We start from the raw sequence: 21,088 nt of genomic DNA on the forward strand, positions 1-21,088 counted from the left end.
ATTTTTTAGGATTTCTCTCCTGGAAGGGGGGGGAAAGGGGGGAAGGGGAGGGATGCAGGGTGAGGGGGTTGGGGGGGTGTGTGTGTGTGGTGAGGGGCACCCCCTCCCCCCCCCCCCCCCATCACTGTTAGAGGCCTAATTTTATATGTATTAAAACCAAATGGAACTTGGATGTTATCAAGTTAAGATTATTGTAAAAGTTTGAATATATATTATATATAAATGCAATAAAAACCAACAGAGAGAGGAAGAGGAGGAGGAGGAGGGCTGTGTCTCCCCTTCCCCAGCCTCCCCCCTACTTCCCCCTGTCCCCAAATTGTCCCCACGCTGTCCCCAGCCTCTCCCCAACCCCCCTTCCTTTGGGCTGTGGGGTTTTTTTTTCCCCTTTTTGCCAGGTTTTTTCCCCAAAACCCTCACAGAGCCACGCGACCCTCCAGAGCAGCTTTCGTCTCCATCTGTTTATGAGAGATCTGTACACAGTCAGCACGGTCAGGATGGGGGGGGGGGAGAGAGGGAATATTAAGGGGAGGGGGGCAGAAGGTGACAGGGAAGGTCCCCTATGGGGTGGGGGACACCAACACAGCACCCCCCCCCCCCCCCTCCAAGGGTCTCAAACAGTCATTTTGCAACAAAAAACACTTTTTTTTTTTTCTTTTTTTTTTTTTTCTGGAAGTGGGAAAATAATGTGGTCCCTGGAGACAATAAATAAAGAGGGGGGGGGGACACACACACAGCAGGGGGGGGGGACACACAGACGTGGGGACACAAGAGCCGGCGGCTGCACGCAGCACTCTGCAGGTTTTAGCTTTTATTAAATAAAATATATTAACATAAACTCTCTCCAGTGCCCCCCCCTCACTAAACACCACCCCCCCAGGTTAGTAGCTAAGAGCTGAACCCCAAAAGACCCCCCCCCACACACACACACACACGCACACACTAAGGGAGGGAGGGGGGGGGGAACGACTGTGCCCCTGTTCCCAGTTTGCTGTCCCCTCCCTCCCAGTGTGGCACTGGGGAAGGATGGAAAGACCCCCAACTCAAAGAAACCTCTTGCTGGTTTATTTGGGGGGGGGGGGAGCTGCCAGTTCTGCCCCTCCCTCCCCCCATAATGGGGTTTCTTCCAAGAGTGACCTCCCCAATTCCTGGGGGGGGTCTTGGGTCCCCCCTTGCACCTCACCCCCCCGTACAGGGGCTCCCACTGCCTCGCCCCCCCCTCAAATTGTCACCTCCTAAGCCCCCCACCACCACCACAGCCCCCCTGGGAGGGGGGGGGAACACACTGCAGAGGTGCCCCCCCCCCCAACCCCTTCTCAAGGGCTGAGGTCTGACCAACTCACTGCATCCTCCATCCCGGGGGGGGTCACCACAGACCCCTCCCCATTCATCCCTACCACTTGCCTCCCTCCTGACCTACTCCATCCTTCCTTCTCTGCCCCCCCCCCACACTCACTGGGGAGGGGGGGTCCCTGTCCCCAGCGCTGTGTGTCCCCCCCCTCTCACAGTGGGGTTGGGGGTGGTCCCGGTGCCTGTCACCCCCCTCCCAACCATAACTTGGACTGGGGAGGGGAAGGAAGGGGAGGGGGGGTGTTCCTGTTGTCCCCCCTCCCAGTGAGGACTTGGGGGGGTCCCCTGGGAATAGCAAAGCGCTGCCCCCCCCCCCAGCACACGCACACACACACGTGCACACACGTGCACACACGTGCACACACACGCAGAGCCGCCGGCCCCGGACGTGGGGTTTGGGGTTTTGTTTTTGGGGGGGGGGGTTAAGACTTTGTTAGTGACCATGCCGGCCCCCCGTCTCCCCCCTCCCGGGGTCAGAAAGGGGGGGACACACACAGGGGGGGGGGCACAGCCTTCCTCCTCCTCCTCCTCCTCCTCCTCACGCCCCCTCAGGCTTTCTTGGGTGGGGGGGCCAGTTTGATGATCTCCTCTTCCGAGGGCTGCCGGATGATGTCTGCCGAGACACGGGGGGGGGGGTCAGGGTCAGGGGGGGTCTCCCCGTGTGTGTGTGTGCCCCCCCCTCCTCCAGAGGGTTCCTGTCCCTTTCCTGCTGTCCCCATCCCTGCACTGGTGCCCCTCTCCATGCCTTTGGGGGGGTCCTTGTCACTTTCTAGGGGTCCCTATCCCTGCTTGGGGGGGGGGGGACTGGAATGGGGGGGTTTTAGGGAGGGGGGAGGCTCACCCTTGTACTTCTTGGCGCTGGGGATACGCGTGAGTTTGGTGTCCACCTCGTCCTCCTCGGAGATCTTGAGGACGTGGGTGCGGTACTGAACCACCATGGTCAGGAGGTCGGGGCGGCGGGAGATCTCGAAGATGTGCTCGATGTAGGAGAGGTTGTCTGAGGGGACAGCGTGGAGGGGGGACATGCGTGGGACCATGTCCCACGTGTGACACACACCCACACCGCCCCCACACACACACACCACCCCCCGGCTGCCACGCAAAGGGTGTGAGCAAAGGGGTTGGTGACAGCACGGAGAGATGGGGAGAGGGGACAGGGAAGGATGGGGACAAGAAGGGGCAGAGGAGAATCCCCAGGGGACAGGAGGTGGGGAGAGGGGACAGGGAAGGATGGGGACAAGAAGGGGCAGAGGAGAATCCCCAGGGGACAGGAGGTGGGGTGGGGACTGGAAGAGGGAACGGAGAGGGACAAAGTCTGGGATCGGATCAAAGGACGTGGTAAGGTGCAGGGTGGGGATGGGGACAGGGACAGAGATAACGGGGTCACGGGGAACAGGGAGGGGACCCGAGCCCAGGTGACAGTGATGGGACCAGGTCTGGGGACAGGGACCAGGGGGAGGACAGGGAGAGGGATGGGCAGGGCCACTCGGGGCCTCACCCCGGTCCAGTTTGCTGTGTTTCTCCAGGAACTGGAACCAGTGCTGCCCGGTGGCGATGGCCTCGCTCTCCCCGCTGGGGATGTCCTCCTTGCAGGCGGATTTCAGCGTCTCCAGGTCCTCGGCTGTGATGTTCCGGGACAGCTCCTCCAGCAGAGTGCGGTACTCGGCCATGGCTGGGACACACGTGTCACGAGCTGCCACCCGGCCTCAGCCATGGCCACCCGTGTCATGAGCTGCCACCCGGTCTCAGCCATGGCTGTGACACATGTGTCACGAGCTGCCACCCGGCCTCAGCCATGGCCACCCGTGTCATGAGCTGCCACCCGGCCTCAGCCACGGCTGTGACACATGTGTCACGAGCTGCCACCCGGCCTCAGCCATGGCCACCCGTGTCATGAGCTGCCACCCGGCCTGAGCCACGGCTGGGACACACATGTCACGAGCTGCTTCCCGGCCTCAGCCATGGTCATTGGTGTCACGAGCTGCTGCCCGGCCTCAGCCGCTGCCCGTCCCCCTTCCCCCCCCCGGGCTCCCCCCACGCCGTGGCGCCAGCCGGGCTCCGCTGGCCCGTGACTCATGTGATGCTCACGGGATGTGACAGGGACGGTGGACTCTGTGCCCCCCCTCACACACGCGCCCTGGCCTTGCACAGACACCCCCCAGCCCCCCATTACGTGGTCAGATCCCCCCCCATATCACAGCACAGCCCCCCCGCCCCGGCAGTGGCTGTGGGCACACTGAGGTGGGGGTCTTGGGAAGGGGGGGATTCAGGGCTGGGGGGGTGGGTGGGTGGGTGTCACACTCTGGTCCCCGATCTCCTGTTGCACCTCGGTCACCATGGCAACTGCTGCCACCCACCCCAGGGATGCAGTTGCCATGGTGATCACCGGCCACCCCTCAGGGTGTCACCCGTGTCCCTCCACGGTGGTGGCACCAGTGGGGTGCTGGGGGAAGGGGAAGGGGGGGCGTCCCATACAGACGCCCACCCTGTGCAGGCCACACAGACAGGGGGGTGGGACACACACACCCAGACAGACGTGTTTTGGTGGGGGGGCACACACAGACACACCGCTGCACCCCCCCCGGCACGTGCACGCATGCGTCCCCCTCCCCACGCATCCCCCCCCCACGCACCCTCGTGCCGGCACCCGTAAACATCCCCCCCCCACGCGGACACCTGCATACACTGACACCCCCCACCCGCGCCCCACGTGCACACACACGTGCGACCACCCGAGCCCCCCCCCCCCCCAGGACCCGTCCCTTCCCCCTCTCCCCTCCGAGACCACCCACCCCCCACCCGCCCCCACCCACACGCGTGTCCCCGCCGTGTCCGGCCCCTTTAAGGCCGCCGATGACTCAGCCCTTGGCCCGGACGCCTGGGTCCTTCCGGGCGGGGGGGCTGAGGGGGGGGTTGGGGGCGGGGACCCCCCCCCTCCATCCGTGGCCGTCTGCCCGTTCCCAGGCCCGGCGGTTCCGTCCCGGACGCCTGAGTCCCATCCCCCCCCCGCCACGGTCCCCAGGGGAAACAGGGGGAAAGGGGGGTGGGGTGGGGGGGTGTGTGTGGCCGAGACCTCCCCACCCGCGGGACCCCCCCCCCCCCCCCCCATTCACTCTTCCCATGCAAAGTGATTCATGAATATGCATGAGGGGCGGCGCCCCACGGGGCCCATTCACCAGGGTGGGGATGGGGCCACTGATCCCGGCGAGGGGGGGCCGAGTGGGGGGGCAGGACACGGCCGGGGGGAATACACGGGGGGGTCGGTTCCTTCCCGCCTTTGTGTCTCGCTCTCCCAGGTGCTGGAAGGTTTGGGGGTGTGGGGGGGCTCCTGCAAGCACCGCCGTCCCCCTTTTTAATTTTTGGGGTGGGTGGCGATAGCAGGACAGGGGAGGAGGGGACCCCCCCCCCCCCCCCCGCGTCACTCCCCCCGTGGCAACCCGGGGACAACGGAGCTTTGTGCCGCGGGGTGCGGCGAGGAGCTGCCCCCCCACATCCCGGACCCGCACCCCGGGAACCGAATCACGGCCGCGGGCACCGATATCACCCCGGGGGTCCCATCCGTGCCCCCAGGGGAGGGGGTGTGTATGTCACCCCGGCCCCCCCCCCTGCCCACAGCGGGAGCAGAAACCCCCGCGCCGCACATCCCACATCTGGGGCGCAGCTGCATGGGCTCCGCCCCGCCCCGTGCCTCAGTTTCCCCAGGCGGGGCCATGCGGAAGCTCCGTGGGCCGGAGCACGGGGGTGGGAGGGAGCGTTTGGGTGGGGGGTGGGGGCGATGACTCGTGTCCCCCCCTCAGCCCTCCCCGTCCCGAGAACGCGAGGCGGAAGAGGCGGCTCCGCTCCTGCCACGGCCCAGTTTGGCCCCAGCTTGGCCCAGTCCGGCAGCGGGGCGCGCCCCCTCCCACTCGTGTTCCTCAGGAATCCGGACACGCGTGCCCACAACCCACCCCCAACACCCCCCCGCGGGGGGGGGGGGGCGACACGGCGACAAACTCTGCCCGGGGGGAACGGGTGGCATCCCAGTGCTGCGCTGGTACTGGGCGGCACTGGGAGGACTGGGTGGCACCGGCGCGGAGGGGACGGGGACCCCCGTATCCCGCGGGGAGCGGGTGGCATCCACGGAAGGGTGTTGAGGACGGGGGGACACTCCGGATTTTGGGTGGGGATAGGGGGCACGGGGTGGGAATGGCCACCAGGACCGCGGAACAACCCCCGTGTCCTGCGTGGGGTGGTACCGCGTGGATCTGCGTCCCCCCCCCTCCCCGGGTCACGGGTTCGGGCCCCCCCCAGCAGCGAAAGGGGAAGTGAAAGGGACGGGCGGGACCCGGGAGCCAGGAGCGGGGGGATTATCGGGTTCGGTTCTGGCACCCCCGGTACCACCGGGACCGTTAACCCCTTCCGGGCCGGGGTGGGGCATCACGGCTGAGCGCCCAGAGGGGGCCATGGGGAGGGGTCTATTACAGAGGGGAGGGGTTTCTAGTCCCGGTGGGGGGATCTCCTACCACAGCCTCGGCTGCGGGACCGGGGATCGGAACCGGGACCGGGGACGGATGGAGGCATTTCCCTCCATCAGGCCCCGGTCCCCACCCCGGTTCCCATCCTGGTTCCGGTGGTCGACGGGAGCCCCCACCCCACCTACACATCCCTCCCACCCCACTTACCGGCCGGCTGTGGCGGTGCCGGTGGCGGTGCCGGTGCCGGTGCCGGTGCGACCGCTCGGTGTCTCGGTGCCGCCGCTCTGAGCAGCGGGGAGGGGCCGAGGGGGCGGGGCTTATCGGGGAGGGGCCGAATGGGCGGGGCTTAGAGAGGCGGGGCCGAAGTAGCCCCCACCCCTGACGCCCCCCACCCCTGGCATGTTTTTGGGGACATCAATCCGCCTGTTGTCACCCCAAGGAGGAGCCACCACGAGTGTCCAAAGCCCACGGGGGTTTCCCGCACCCCGGGGGTCTCGTGGGGTGAGGGGGGGTCTCTCCTGTTCCCAAAGTACCTCCAGCCCCCCCGTGTCCCCACCTTGGTGACACAGTCGGGATCTTTGGGGACTTTAATGTCTTGGAGAGGGAGCAGAACCCAAGGTTTAGGTGTTGTCATCACTGTCATTGTCATCCTCATCACTGTCATCCTCCTTGTTTTCATCATCATCATCATCATCATCATCATCATCATCATCATCATCATCATCATCATCATCATCGCTGTCATCAGCACCATTATCACCGTTGTCATCATCACCTTCATCATCATTGTCATCGTTGCCATCATCATCCTCCTCATCCTCCAGCACATCCTTCAGCCACTGCTCCACCTCCTCCGGCCCGGGCAGATCATCCTCATCCACCATCTCAAGCCACACGCTGTCAGCCTGGGGACACCAGGAGGGGGGGGGGACATGGGACAGGGACAGGGGGGGGGGGGGAACCCACCATGGGACAGGGCAGGTGACACCCGAAGGACAGGAGGATCCCTGGAGAGCAGGATGTGCTCCCAGGAGCTGCCTTTGAGGTCCCCCCGTGTGATGAGCCCGTCAGGACCCAGCCCCTCCCCTCCCCAGAGCTGACACTGTGTGTGTGAGGTGGGGGGGTCCCGGGGGGGGGGGACACTCACGTCGGTGACATTGATCACCCCAAGCTGGGGCACGGAGAGGTCGATGCCGAAGGTTTTCTCCCAGTAAGGGATGAGCTGGGGGGAGTGGGATACACAGGGGTCAGTCCCCCTCACTTCAGGCCCACTCTGAAGCTCCAGGGGGGTCGTGGGAGGGGATTTCCACCCCCCCACCCCCCCCAAAAGGGGCCGGTACCAGCGGGAAATCCTTGGGGTCGATCCAGAGGATGCTGAGGTCAGGGTTGTCCACGTTATCCCGGGCCACGTCCTTCAGGATCTCCAGGAACTCGAACCCATCTTGGAGGGGAGTGGGATACAGATGGGGGTGATGGGCGCTGGGACACCCCCAGACCCCCCCCAACTCCTTCCCCAGCCCCTCCCTCACCTGGATCATCTGCCTCAGCAAAGGCCACGATGTGGATCCCATCCATGTCATCCTCCTGGGGGGCACATGGGACAGTGTCACCAGGAGGGGGGGGCCCAGGGAAGGAGGAGGTGTCTCCCCCGGGGGGGGGGAAGTCAATGTGAGCGGGGTCGGGACCCCCCTGTGCTCACCCAGGTCTCATACATGCTCTCGGGTTTGAGTTTCCGCAGAGGGGGCCTGTGAGATGGGGGGTGGTGGTGACAGGGCACCCCCCGGGACCCACAGACCCCCCCCTCGGGCTCTGCTGTGTGGTATGGGGGGGATGTGCTCAGGTGGGGGTGCAGTGGCTCCCGGGTTGGGGGGCCAGGACACCCCTGATGGCTCGGGGAAGGGGGCACAGGGCTGGGACTGACCCCTCGGCACCGCTGACTCCCCCGGGGAGGGTCCCCCCCCATCTCCCCATTTCCCGCAGGATTGAGGCCATGGCGGGGGGGGGGGGGGGCTGATCCGGGGGGGATTAAGGCTTCAGGAACATCAGCGCCTGGGCCTTAACCCTGCCCTGCCCCCCTCCACCCCCCCAGACCCTCGGCCGGGGGTGGGGGCTCAGCTGCCCCAGGGCTTGATCAAGCCCCCCAACCCCTGGGGGCAGGATCAGTGTCCCCGGCCCCCTCCCTGCTGAGACCTCGTGAACTCGTGTCACCCCCGAGATGGTGTCGGGGGGGGGGGATGTCCTGGGGAGGGGGAGGAGGGGGAAGGGGAGGGTCTGGCTGTGCACTGGGGGGGTCTCCTCGATCCCTCCCCCCACCCCGGGAATCCCCCATCCCCGGGGGCTGCGGCTGCCCTGGCAGTCACCTCCCCTTGGCAACAATCTCCCGTGGCAACCACCTCCCATGGCAACCCGTCCCCATGGCAACCATCTCCCCTGGTAACCATCTCCCATGGCAACCTCCACCCCCTGGCAACCACCTCCCATGGCAACCTGCTCCCATGGCAACCAACTCCCATGGCAACAACCTCCCCATGGCAACAGCCACCCCGTGGCAACAACCACCCCATGGCAACCTGTTCCCATGACAACCATCTCCCATGGCAAACTCCACCCTGTGGCACCCTGCTCAGTGTCCATGCCCCCCCCATCTCGAGCCCCCCTCCCCACCTCCTGTTCTGCTCCACAAAGTCCAGGATCTCCCCCCGGGTGTGGGGGCTGCCGGGGATGGGCAGTGGCTCCTCCAGGAAGGGTTGGTAGAAGTTGATCTTGTTCAACCTCAGCCTCAGCTTTTTGGCCACCTTGTGGGGTGGGGGTACCCCTGAGCACCCCCAGGGACTGACAGGGGGGTCCTCCCCCCCCCCCCAGGACCCCCAGCCCTACCTTGGTGTCAAAGGTGGCAAAGAAAGGGACGTAGGGGTGGAGCTGCTCAGCTGCCTCCTTAAAGGCTTTGAAATGGGGGGGGGGGGAAGGAGGGGGGTGGGTACCAGCACCCCCAGGTCCAGATGGACCCCCTCAACCATCCCAGTGTTTGGATCCAACCCTGGTGGCCTTGTGGAGGAAGGATGGATGGATGGATGGATGGATGGATGGATGGAGGGATGGATGGAGGGATGAAGGGATGGATGGATGGATGGATGGATGGATGGATGGATGGATGGATGGAGGGATGGATGGATGGATGAAGGGAGGGATGGATGAAGGGATGGATGGATGGATGGAGGGAGGGAGGGATGGAGGGATGGAGGGAGGGATGGATGGATGGAGGGATGGATGGAGGGATGGATGGAGGGATGAAGGGATGGAGGGAGGGATGGAGGGATGAAGGGAGGGATGGAGGGAGGGAGGGAGGGAGGGAGGGATGGATGGATGGATGGATGGATGGATGGAGGGAGGGATGGATGGAGGGAGGGATGGATGGAGGGAGGGAGGGAGGGAGGGAGGGAGGGAGGGATGGATGGATGGATGGATGGAGGGATGGATGGATGGATGGATGGATGGATGGATGGAGGGATGGATGGAGGGAGGGAGGGATGGAGGGATGGAGGGATGGATGGAGGGATGAAGGGATGGATGGATGGAGGGATGGATGGAGGGAGGGATGGATGGAGGGATGGATGGAGGGAGGGATGGATGGAGGGATTGGGGGCTGTGGCTGGGGTGCTGGCAGGACAGGGGACACAGGGGACACACACGGGGGGGCTGCTCCAGCCCCACATACTCTCTGAGTCCTTGTCCTTGAAGTACCCAATGAGTTTGGGGTCCTCCTCGATGTTCTCGAAGGCCTGGAGCTCGTGGTCACCCTCAATGAACTCCACTGGGTCCTCGAGCACCTGGGAGGGGGGCACAGCATCGGGGTCCCCAGAGACCACAACCAAGGTCAGGAACAGGTCCCAGCTCCCCCTCAGCTAGGCAAAGGGAGAGTTGGGGTGTGTGGGGGGGGGTCCCTCCCGAGATCCTGGGGGGGAGGAGTGATGAGGGGTGATGAGGTGGGGGGTCCCTCACATCCAGCAGGAATTCCACCAGGGTGTTGGCTGCCATCTCCCCGTCGTACTCGATCACTTCATCCTCCTTGAACACGTAGATGCTGCCCTCCTCTGTCAGGCCTGGGGGGGGTGGGCAGGGGGGAGCTCAGCTGGGGAAGTTCGAGGAGGGGGGGGATGTCCCTATGCCTGGTTTGGGGGTCCTGAGGGATCCCTGTGCCTCATCTGGGGGTCCTGGGGCACCCCTGTATCTCTTCTGGGGGGTGCAAGGGGGGTGTCTGTGAAAGATGAGGGGGAGGTGAGGGGGGGGGTGTCCCTGTACCCAAGGGGTCCCAGTGGGGGGGGGGTCTGTCCTTACCCAGCTTTTTGGTGATGGCTGCGTCCTTCTCTGAGTCGAGGAGGCCGAAGCCCACCCCCTTCTCCTCCAGCACCTGGGCTGCCAGCTGGGGGGGGGACACAACACTGGGGGGCACCTTCCATCAGCCCCAAGCGTCCCCCGGGGTCCCCAGCCCCCCTGTGACCCCTCTCCTGTGCAGGAGTCCCAGGGGGTGATCCCCACCAATGTCCCCCCCATCTCCCCCTGGTGCCCACAGTGGCCCCCAACCCCCGTCCCCCCCCCTCGTGCCCACCTCCAGGACCATCTTAGGGTTGTGGGGGTCCCGGGGGGGTCTGTGCAGCAGAGCCAGCACCGGGAACCTTTGCCGCAGCCCTTGGAAGTTCCTCAGGGTGACCGAGACCACCCGTGACCTTCCGTCAGGGGTGGGGACAGACAGGGCCCCCCCCGCACCCCCCGGCACCGCCCCAGAGACCCCTGGGACCCCCCCCCCACAACGCCAGTAGAGCCAGAGCCCACCCCCAGGAACCCATCGCCCGACGGATGGACAGAGGGACACAGAGGGCCACGGGGGGGGCCACCAAGCCCAGGGGACAGACAGACGGACACAGCCGGGGGGGGGGTGGTCGTGGGAGGGTCGTGGGGGCAGACAGCCGGTGCGTGGCAGTGCCCAGGGACAGACAGACGGACGGACAGAACCCGCAGGGGACGGACGGACACAGCCCCCCCCCCAAAAGGGGGGGGGGGGGGGGGGGAAGGACAGAGGGACAGACAGACAGACACAGCCCCTTCCGGGAGGGACAGAGACACGGCAAGGGGGGGGGACAGACGGACACGCGACCCCTTCCCAGCCCCAGAGTGCACCAAGGATTTGGGGGGGGGACACACACACACAGTGTCACCCTGACCCCCTGCACCCCCCGTGTCCCCTTTTTTGGGGGGGGTGCCAGCTCCGTTCCCCCCCCCCCCGCCTCCCGACACCCTCCAGTTCCATATTAAGGAAGGAAACAGGAGCCGGGGGGGGGAAAAGGGGGGGGCTGGGGCTAAAAATAATGAACGGCTCGAGGGGTCACCGGGGTCGGGCCCAGGAACGGGGTTGGGGGTGGGGGGGGGCAGAGGCTTCTTCCCCCCCTCCCCCAAATATTGGGATTCCCACGGGTGATCTGTCCCCGGGGGGGGGACGCTGGGGACCCCCTATGGCCGCTCCCCCCCAAAAAACAAGCCAAGGAGCCGTTGGGGTGCACGGGACCCCCCTGAATGGGCTGGGGGTGTCCAGCACCCCCGTGCTGGGGTTTTAGGGTACCCCGACCCCTTTGTTGGGTGCCAGCAGGTGCTGGGGGTCCCCACGTGTCCCAGACCCCCCCTCCGGGGAGGTGACCCTGACTCCTTATTTTTAACCCCGGGTGACACCCAAACCCTCCCAAGAAACCCGAGCGGGGCCGGACTGTGACCCCCCCCCCACCGCAGTGCTGACTCAGCCCCTCCCAACCCCCCCCGGGGTCACCCTGTGTTTGGGGGGGGTCCTTCAAGGTGCAGGGGAGGGGGGAGGAAGGGGGCTATTGATACCGCCCCCCCCAGCCCCATTACCCCTCATCCTGCCCCCCCCCCTTGGTCTCTCTTCACCACCACCCCCCCCCCGAACTGCACCCCCCCCCCCCCAGACAAGGGCACGAAGGGGTTAAATTGTTTTATTGCTCTGAAGGTGTGGGGGGGTCTGGGTGCCCCATGGTGGGGGAGCAAATAGTGCCCCCCCCCCGCACTCCTGGGTCCCCCCAGGGTCGGGGGGTCCGGCCCCCCCTTTCCCCCCTGCCGTGCCCCCAGGGTTAGTATTGGGGTGCAGGGTTGGGGTGGGGGACCGGGGGGGGGCTGCACAGGCTCTTAGTAGTAGGTTTCCTTCTCCACCCACCCTGCAAGGGGACAGGAGTCAGGGGGTGGTGATATGGGGGGGGGTCTCGACCCCCTGAGTGCCCCTCTCCACCCTTGGTACCCCCCTCTCCCCCACCCCGGGTGTGGCCCCCACCCTTCCTGGGCATCCTCCTCTCCCATGGGGGTTCCCCACTTCCCTGGGACCCCCAACAACCCCCATGGGTGCTCCCCACGCTGCCCCCCCTCTTCTGTGGGTTACTGTAGGTGCCCCCCCCCAAGGATCCCCCAATATCCCTTACCTGGTGCCTCCCCTCATTTGGGTATGAGGAGGGGGGTGGGGGGGGCAGTATTTGCTTTTGAGGAGAAAGATGGGGGGGAGGGGGGCCAGAAGGGGCTGTGCCCGTTGGGGGGTGGGGGGGGGCAATTCTCAGGTTTTTTTTGGGGGGGGGCAGTGATGACTTTGGGGTGCTCATGGAGGGGGGCAGAGCCCACACTGGGTGGGGCTGAACTGGGGGGGAGAGCAATGGAGCAATGCCCACCCTGGAGGGGTTAACACCCGGGGGGGTTGGTCAGGGGGATGTGGGGGGGTCAGGGATTTGGGGGGGGGTCCCACTCACCGCCGGGGTACCGGCGCAGGATGAGCTTTCGGACCTCATCGTAGGCGAAGATGAGGAGGCTGTAGGGGAAGGCGCAGAACCACCAGGTGACCCTGGGGGGGGGATGGTGGAGAAAAATGTTAATGGAGGGGGGGTCCCAGCACCTATGGGTGATGGTTTCCCCCCCCCCCGAACACCCCCTGGCTCACTTGAGGGGGTACATGCGCAGGGCCACCCCCATGCCGGGGCAGTAGGAGAGGAACGCTGCCAGCGCCGTCTCCTCCAGCAGCCCGAAGATCAGGATCTTGTTCCTGCGGGATGGGGTGGGGGGGATTGTAAAGGGGGCACCCAGAAAGTGGTGGGGAGGAGTGTTTTGGGGCGGGGGGGGAAGGGGTGGGCACCCACTTCATGCCCTGCTGGAAGACAGAGTTGCGGCGGGTCTTGCAGATGATGAGGTCCGCCCATTGCACCACCACGATGCTGGCGAAGAAGGCGGTGTGGCAGGTGAACTCCACCACCTTGCGCTGCTCGTAGGTCTGGGGAGGGGGCACGGACTCAGTCCGATCCCCCCTTGCATGCTCACACCCCCCCCTTGCACGTTCACACCCCTCTTTGCACGCTCACCCCCCACCTTTACACGCTGCTGCAGGGGAAGGAGCGAGGGGATGCGAGGGGGGGGTGGTGGCAAACCCACTCATGGGTGGGCAGGGGGCGTGGGGGATGGTTCTCGGGGGGGGTCCCTCACCCACTCCTGTCCATAGGAATCCTCCAGGTCGTTGGTGGAGCGGTCATCCCAAGCCAGGCGGATCCCCACCAAGGTCCCCGGCAGGAACCCGTTCTCCGCCAGGATCACGAAGTAGGTGAAGAACCCACCAAGGGCTTGGATCATCCCTAGGAAGGGGACACGGGGGATTTGGGGACACGCACACACACACACCTGACCAGGGACACCATATGGATCTGCTTTACAGCTGCTGATCAGCTTTAACCCCTTTCCCCTCCCCAGTTTTGCAGCCCCCCCCTCACCGATCTGCCCATAGGCCATGCTGATCAGACGCTCGTTCACCAGTTTGTCCGTCCGGGGGTTCCTGGGCTGGCGTTTCATGATGTCACTTTCAGCTGCCTCGTAGGCAAGGGAGATGGCAGGGACCTAGGGGGACATGTCACCCCTGTCACCCCTTGTCACCCCCTGTCACCCCTGTCCAGCCCAGGTGCCTGGGTGGATGCAGAGGATGGTGACATTGCCCAGGGGCAGGGGGATGTGGAGGTCCCTTGGGAGTCCATGAGGGAGATCTCGGGGTCCCTGGTGGGGATCTGGGGGTCCCCTCACCATGTCGGTGCCCAGGTCGATGCAGAGGATGGTGACGGTGCCCAGGGGCAGGGGGATGTTGGCAATGATGAAGAGGAGGAAGGGGGTGATCTCGGGGATGTTGCTGGTCAGGGTGTAGGCGATTGACTTCTTGAGGTTGTCAAAGATCAGGCGGCCTGAGGGGAGGGAGGGTGACAGCCATCACCTGGGGGGGTCCCCAACTCCCCCCTCTGTCCTCCCCACGGGTCCATGGCCAACCTTCCTCCACGCCGGTGACGATGGAGGCAAAGTTGTCATCCAGCAGGATCATGTCAGCCGCCTGCTTGGAGACATCGGAGCCGGAGATGCCCATGGCGATGCCGATGTCCGCCTTCTTCAGGGCAGGGGAGTCATTGACCCCGTCCCCTGTCACTGCCACGATGGCACCCTGGGGACAGGGGGAGGTCAGGAATCAGGAGATGGGGGCAGGAGCATGGTGGGACACAGGGGTGGGACACCCTGGGGCATGGGGACACCACAGGGACACCACGGGGCACAGAGATGGTGGCACTGTGACACACGGGGACAGGGCCATCGTGGGGCAGCAGGGGACATGGGGACAGGGCACCTGGCGCTGGCAGCCCTCCACGATGATGAGTTTCTGCTGGGGGGATGTGCGGGCAAAGACGATCTCCGTGTGGTTCTTGAGGATCTCATCCAACTGCTCCGAGGTCATGTCCTTCAGGTCGGACCCATGGACCACGCAGGCTTTGGCCTCCCTGCCACACCGCAGCCTCAGCAGGGACCACGGGACCCTGGAGACCCCCCCGGGACCCCTCCCAGGACCGGCACCTACCGGGGGTTGACCTGGCTGACGGGGATGTTGAGGCGCGCGGCGATGTCCTCCACCGTCTCGTTGCCCTCGGAGATGATGCCAACACCCTTGGCGATGGCCTTGGCCGTGATGGGGTGGTCCCCGGTCACCATGATCACCTGGGGACACACACAAACACGTAGAGGGGTCACCCCCTGCCTGGGATATGGGTCGAGTGGGGTCAGGGGGTGACCGGGAGGGGGTCCCACCTTGATGCCAGCACTGCGGCATTTGCCGACGGCGTCGGGGACGGCGGCTCGGGGGGGGTCGATCATGGACATGAGCCCCACGAAGCAGAGGTTCTCAGTGGGGAAATTGACCTCATCGGCATCAAAACGGAACCCCCGGGGGAACTTGTCGGGGGGCAGGTAGAGGTGACAGAAACCTGGGGGAGGGGGGCACCGGAGGGTGATGGGGTGTGGGGGACACCCCCCCTCCTTCACCCGCTGCTCCCCACCCTCACAACAACCCCCGCTGCCCTGTGTCCCTCATGACTTCCCCAACCCACGTCCTCCACATCCCCCTCTCCCCACATCCCCCCAGACCCATGCCCACCACATCCCCCTGTTTTGCCTCCCCCCACGCTCCATTCCTTCCTCCCCACGCCCCCCATGCCCCCCATCCTCACCCAGCACACGTTCCCCCAGCCCCCCCAGCTCCAGGTAGGCGTTCTGGAAGGCTTCCCGCAACTCCTGGTCCAGTGGCACCTCCTGGCCCTGCAGGAGGATGCGGGAGCAGCGATCCAGGATGCGCTCGGGGGCTCCTTTCATCACCAGCAGATACCCCTGGGGGTCATCCTCCCGCTCGTGGATGGAGACCTTTAGAGGGGGGGGGGAAGGGCACAGCAGGCTGGTTGGCACCGGGTGACAACGACCCCAAAGGCCACCACCGGCAGCCAGCCCGGGCAGACCTGGTACTTGTTGGTGGAGTTGAAAGGGATCTCGGTGACTTTGGGGTTCCTGTCCCTCATCTTCTTGACGGAGCCGCAGGAGAGCTGAATGCACTTGAGCAGCGCAGACTCCGAGGCATCCCCCGCCGTGTCCCGCTGCAAGGGGTGGGTGACACAGGGGGTGGCACCACCCCAGCTCTCGGCAGAGTTCCTGGGGGGCAGCGGGAGGGTCAGCAGCCTCCTACCTTGGAAATGGAGATGTTCTCCTGACCAGGCTTGAAGACGGCGCGGTTGCAGAGCCCGGCGATGCGGGCCAGGGCGGTCCAGGTGGGGGAGCGCTTGTCGAAGGTGGCACCTAGGGGACCCCCGGAAGTGTCAGCCATAGCAGGGACCCCCCACCTTCTCTGGGGACACTTCCCACCCTCCTGAGGATGTCCTGAGGACCTGAGAAAGGGGGTGCCCCAGTGGACCCTATCTGGGTGCCAGGGCAAGAGAAGGGGCACTCCTAGGGATGGGGTGGTGCTGGGCTTGGGGTGGTCAGGGTGCTGGCCACCCACCAGACTGGTCCTCAGTGGTGTCAGCCTCGTGGATCTGGTTGTCAAACCACATGTGGGCCACGGTCATGCGGTTCTGGGTGAGGGTCCCGGTTTTGTCGGAGCAGATGGTGGAGGTGGAGCCCAAGGTCTCCACCGCCTCCAGGTTCTTCACCAGGCAGTTCTTCCGTGCCATGCGCTTGGCCGTCAGCGTCAGACACACCTGGGGGGGACACACGGGGGCAGTGGGCACCCGTGGGGGACAGGGGGCACCCATGGGGCTGGGGGACAGCCAGGGGGGTCAGCAAGCAGCAGTCATGGATGGGTGCACCAGGGTCGGCCCAGCAGAACCAGTGCCCGGTGCCGGGAGCAGTGCCCCCCCCCTCCCCGTCCCCATCCCAACCCTGGTGTCCCTTACGGTGACGGTGGCCAGCAGCCCCTCGGGGACGTTGGCCACGATGATGCCGATGAGGAAGATGACGGCCTCCAGCCAGGTGTATCCCAGGATGAGGGAGAGGATGAAGAAGGAGAGGCCGAGGAAGACGGCGACGCCGGTGATGAGGCGGATGAAGTGCTCGATCTCCATGGCGATGGGCGTGCGCCCCATCTCCAGCCCCGAGGCCAGCGAGGCGATGCGCCCCATCACTGTCCGGTCCCCCGTGGAGATGACGATGCCACGAGCGGTGCCTGGCAGGGAGGAGGGGGGGTGGGGACACAGTGACCCTCTTGCCTGGCAGGGACCACCCCCCACCCTCCTCGCCCCCCCAGGACTCACCTTCCACGCAGTTGGTGGAGAAGAAGCAGATGTTGCGGGTCTCCAGGGGGTTCTCGTGGGTGAACTCGGGCGAGCGGGTCTGCGGCTCCGACTCCCCCGTCAGGGATGAGTTATCCACCTGGGCACGGTGGCACCGCTGGGTGCTGGTGGCACTGGCTCAGCAACACCCCCACACACACACACAGACACCTCCCAGGCTGTGTGGACCAACTTGGGGATCCCCGCTGTCCCCGTGCCAGCCCTGGTGACCGCCCTGTGTCACCACCAATGTCCACCCTGTGCCAGTCAGTGTTCACCCCTTGTCACCAACACTCCGTTCCCAGTGCCCAACCCCTGTCACCACCCCCCTTGCCAGCCCCCTGTGCCCCTCACCTTGCAGCCGTGGGAGGAGATGATGCGCATGTCAGCAGGCACACGGTCCCCCCCCTTCACCTCCACCAGGTCTCCCACCACCACATTCTCAGCATTGATCTGGATCTTCTCACCTTCCCGGATCACCAGCGCTTGCTGTGGGGACACGGAGCACCCTCAGGTACCCTCGCCTCACCCAAGACCCAGGACCCCTACCCCATGCTGTGTGCCTGCCCGAGGGTCCTACCTGGGGCACCATGTTCTTGAAGGAATCCATGATCTTGGAGCTTTTGGCCTCTTGGTAGTAGGAGAAGCATCCGGTGACGATGACGACGGCAGCCAGGACCACCCCCAGGTACAGCTGGGACATGGGTGGCACCTCAGCACCCTGGCATGGAGGGTGAGACCCCCCAAGGGAGGAGGGGGCTGCGAGGAGACCCCCACACCAGCCTGGCCCCTCTGATACCCAAACCTGGGCCCCCCAGGGGCTGACACATGGAGACACAGGGACATGGTCACGCTGCCCCTCACCCCCCCAGTGCCTGTGCCCCCCAGGGTGGTCAATGACCATGTGCCCTTGGTGACTGTGTCCCCACGGTGCCCATTGCCCAGTGACATCCACCTCCCCACGGTGCCCGTGTCCCCCCTGACACCCAAGTCCCTGTGATGCCCGTGTCCCCCCCCGTGCCCCCACCATGCCCTCACATTGTCATTGGAGGGCTCGTCCTCCATGGCTGCCTGGATGCCATATGCCAGGAAGCAGAGGATGGCCCCGATCCAGAGGAGGATGGAGAAGCCCCCGAAGAGCTGCCGGCAGAACTTGACCCACTCGGGGGTGGTGGGGGGGGGCGTGAGGGCGTTGGGGCCGTCCTGCAGAAGGATCTCGGCTGCCCGTGCATTGGTCAGACCCTGGGGGGGGACACACACACACATACAAACACTGCCACCTGAGCTGGGGGTTTTGGGGTGGGGGTCCCAGCCAGGGCACAACCTGTGAGGAGAGGAGGTGGGGGGGGGTGGCATGGCCAGGGCACCCTGGGGACACGTGGGGCTACAGGGGAGAGGGAGCATGGGGACAGGGGACCAGGAAGGGACAGGGGACATGGTTGTGTGTCACCCATGGGGACAGGAGGGGTGGAGGAGGCTGGAATGTGGGGACATCTCACCCGGGACAGGTCCACCTGGTACTTTCTGCCCAGTTCATCCAGGGACAGTTTGTGGTCATCCTGCCAAGCACATGTCACCCGCGTCACCGCGGCCCAGGGGGGTGGGGGGGTGGGGGGGTGTCATGGCCACCCCTCCCCACTGTCCCTACCCCCGGACCCCCTCCTCACCAAGTTGACCTCCTTCTTCAGCTCATCCAGCTCCTTCTCCTTCTGCTTCCTCTTGCCCCCCCCGTTCTCCGAGGTGGTGGCAGCGGGCGAGTACTCGCGCCCGACCTGCGGGGAGGGGGGGACACACGGTGGGCACGGTGACACCGCCGGGGTGGTGGCACCGCCGGCGCGGCCCTCGGCGGGGGACACGAGCATTACCATGGGCATGGATGTCACCGCCAGCATGGGGGTCACCACAGGCAGCACCGAGGGCGGGGGGCGTCACCATGGGCACGGGGGGGGCTGCAGGCACCAGTGGCAGTGTGGGCACGGGGGGGGGGGGACACATCGCAAGCGGGAGAGGGAGGGACACCAAGGCAGGGGGGGGGACACTGTGTAGGTGGGGGTGGCACTGTGGCCATGGGGGTGGCACTGCTGGGGGGGTCCCATGAACGGAACTGGAAGGGGGTGTGCCACAAGCTGGGGAGAGGGACAGGCCCCCAAAACCAAGGCGGGTTTGGGGGGGCAGCGGTGCTGCTGCAGACAGGGACAGCCCCTCCCTCGGGGGACGGGAGGCACAGCCCCCCCAGATCTCCCTCCGCTGCCGTCGGTGGGGGTCCCCCCGGGCTGGCAGGGCCCGGGTCACGTCGCAGAGGTTGGCAGGAGCAGGCAGGGGAGGGGGGTGGGACAGCGGGTGCCCCAGCGTGGGTCCAAGGGGGGGTCTGGGGGGGCCGATGCGGTCATGGAAAACGGCCCCGGTGCCAAGAACAACGTCGGGATCCGAGGGGTCGTGTTACGGCGGGGAGGGGGCACGGGGGGCACCCCCAGCCCTCCACGGGGCACCCTCCGGGCAGCGGGGCGGTGGGTCTGCTGCCCCCCACGCACACCCCGACACTGGGGGCCCCGCTTTGGCTTTGCACGGGTGTGGGGGGGTCCCACTTGAAGGAGCACCCCGGGATTTTGGGGGGAGTGGCAGGAGGGTGGCACTGGGTGGGGCGCCGGGTGTCATCTGTCCCCCCCTTCGGCATTTCCCTGGGGGAAGGGTGCCAGGAGGTGGCGGAGGGGACACCCGTGGGGGGACAACACTTGCCCCACATCCTCCAGGGTACCCCCACCTTTGAGTGGGCGCCCAGAGGTCGGGGGTGGGGGGTCCAAGCGTGGGCGGGGGGGGTCCCGGCTGTGCCAGGCAGGACGGGGGGAGCGGGGGGGTCCGGGCGAGGCGCCAGCCCCGGCTCTGAGCTCCCCCGCGGCCGTTGCCACGGCTCCGGGGACCCCGGCGCGGAGCAGCCACGGGCACGGGGCCACGGGGATGGGCACGGGGGGGGTGTGGGCTCCACCGCGGGGGGCACTCCGGCTACGTGCCTCAGTTTCCCCACCGTGACGGCTCCTTCTTCAATCCCCCTGCGCTTCCCTTCCACCAAGCGGGGGGAACACAGGCGACCGGGCTGTCTCCCACCCATGTCGGGGACACTCGGGAGTGGGGAGGGACGGTGGTGCCAGTCGGGGGGAGGTAGCGGGACCCTGGGGGGCATCGGGAGGGCCGTAGGACCCTCGTAGGTGGGAGCTGGTGCCGGGGGCAGCCCCCACGGGTGGGTGCTCCAGGGTCGGGGGTCCCGAGTGCGGGGGTCCCGCGTGGGTGGTTATCCCTGCGGTGGTTTCTCCAGGGGTGGGGGTCCCGGGGTGGCGGACCCGGGTGAGGGTGTCCCGGGTGGGCGGCGGTCCCGGGTGCGGATGCCCCGGGGTGGGAGGTCACGCGTGGGTGGGGGGGTGCGTGCTGGCTGGCAGCAGCTGAGTGCCCACACAGTGGGCGCTGCGGAGTGGATGTGGGTGCCCCGCGTCGGGTGGGTGCCCCGCGTGGGGGGCTGCGGGCCCCCGGGCCCCCCCTACTCACCCCTCTGCCCATGGCGCTGCCGTCGCTGCTCTCGGCCTGGGGGCACTCGGGGGGCGGCGGCGACGGCGGCGGAGAAAAACCCTCCCGGGCCCCGCCCGGCCCGGCTCCCCCCGCCCCCCGCCCCCCAGCCGGGACTGCCCCCCCTTCTTCCCATCCCCCCCCCCCCGGTCCCCTCTATCCCCCGGGCCTCCTGCCCGAACTCGGACACCACCCGCACCCCCTCGTCTCCGCTCCCCCTTATTATGGTAGGGGGGCTCTTTACGATCCCCCTCCAACAATGCTGGGGGTCTCAGGACCCCCTCCGACACATCCCCCCCCCCCTTTGGAGGAGGCCGTGGGACTCGGGTGTCCGGGGTGGTGGGGGGGTCACGGCGGAGAGCTGGGAACGCAGGTGTCCGGGTGGGGGGTGCCCCCTCCTGACCCCCCCCTGCTGACCCCAAGGCTGAGGGTGGGTGTCAGGGGACACAGGCATCCGGCTCCCCCCTCCTCTGCTGACCCCACAGCTGCCGGGGGGGAGCGAGGGGGGGGGGATGTGGGGGGGTTTGGCAGAGGCCACCCAGACACCTGGGTCCCTTCCTGCAGCCCCTCCAGCGCAGGGAG

General features: G+C 66.4%; 3 protein-coding genes across 4 annotated transcripts; all 3 read right to left on the bottom strand.

Moving 5' to 3' along the window:
* Positions 1-652: 652 nt before the first annotated feature.
* On the bottom strand, positions 653-6,122 carry PEA15 (proliferation and apoptosis adaptor protein 15). Its single transcript, XM_030465089.1, has 4 exons — positions 6,009-6,122; positions 2,846-3,019; positions 2,189-2,344; positions 653-1,960 (listed from the first exon to the last, which is right to left on the bottom strand). The coding sequence occupies exons 2-4, from the start codon at positions 3,015-3,017 to the stop codon at positions 1,896-1,898; spliced, it is 393 nt and encodes a 130-aa protein (XP_030320949.1). The 5' UTR covers positions 3,018-3,019; positions 6,009-6,122; the 3' UTR covers positions 653-1,895.
* Positions 6,123-6,373: 251 nt separating this feature from the next.
* Positions 6,374-10,993, bottom strand: CASQ1 (calsequestrin 1). Its single transcript, XM_030465083.1, has 11 exons — positions 10,408-10,993; positions 10,137-10,221; positions 9,801-9,901; positions 9,517-9,703; positions 8,679-8,752; positions 8,466-8,596; positions 7,501-7,546; positions 7,331-7,385; positions 7,142-7,242; positions 6,949-7,023; positions 6,374-6,706 (listed from the first exon to the last, which is right to left on the bottom strand). The coding sequence occupies exons 1-11, from the start codon at positions 10,417-10,419 to the stop codon at positions 6,422-6,424; spliced, it is 1,152 nt and encodes a 383-aa protein (XP_030320943.1). The 5' UTR covers positions 10,420-10,993; the 3' UTR covers positions 6,374-6,421.
* Positions 10,994-11,798: 805 nt separating this feature from the next.
* Positions 11,799-20,569, bottom strand: LOC103530530 (sodium/potassium-transporting ATPase subunit alpha-2). 2 transcript variants are annotated; one of them, XM_030465069.1, is made up of 24 exons: positions 20,489-20,536; positions 18,817-18,900; positions 18,619-18,723; positions 18,451-18,510; positions 17,990-18,193; positions 17,532-17,645; positions 17,306-17,440; positions 16,934-17,051; positions 16,577-16,845; positions 16,183-16,381; positions 15,871-15,980; positions 15,647-15,781; positions 15,365-15,554; positions 14,946-15,121; positions 14,719-14,855; positions 14,491-14,641; positions 14,142-14,310; positions 13,905-14,059; positions 13,601-13,724; positions 13,320-13,465; positions 12,980-13,110; positions 12,784-12,885; positions 12,596-12,687; positions 11,799-12,019 (listed from the first exon to the last, which is right to left on the bottom strand). In XM_030465069.1, exons 2-24 carry the CDS (start codon positions 18,841-18,843, stop codon positions 11,991-11,993), a joined length of 3,078 nt encoding a protein of 1,025 aa, XP_030320929.1. In that variant the 5' UTR covers positions 18,844-18,900; positions 20,489-20,536; the 3' UTR covers positions 11,799-11,990. The 2 variants fall into 2 exon arrangements, with proteins under 2 accessions (XP_030320929.1, XP_030320930.1); XM_030465070.1 differs by lacking the exon at positions 18,817-18,900 and having other exon boundaries at positions 20,489-20,569.
* Between the last annotated feature and the right edge of the window lie 519 nt (positions 20,570-21,088).

This window comes from Calypte anna, chromosome 25 (genome assembly GCF_003957555.1).
Source record: "Calypte anna isolate BGI_N300 chromosome 25, bCalAnn1_v1.p, whole genome shotgun sequence".
Lineage (NCBI taxonomy): Eukaryota > Metazoa > Chordata > Aves > Apodiformes > Trochilidae > Calypte > Calypte anna.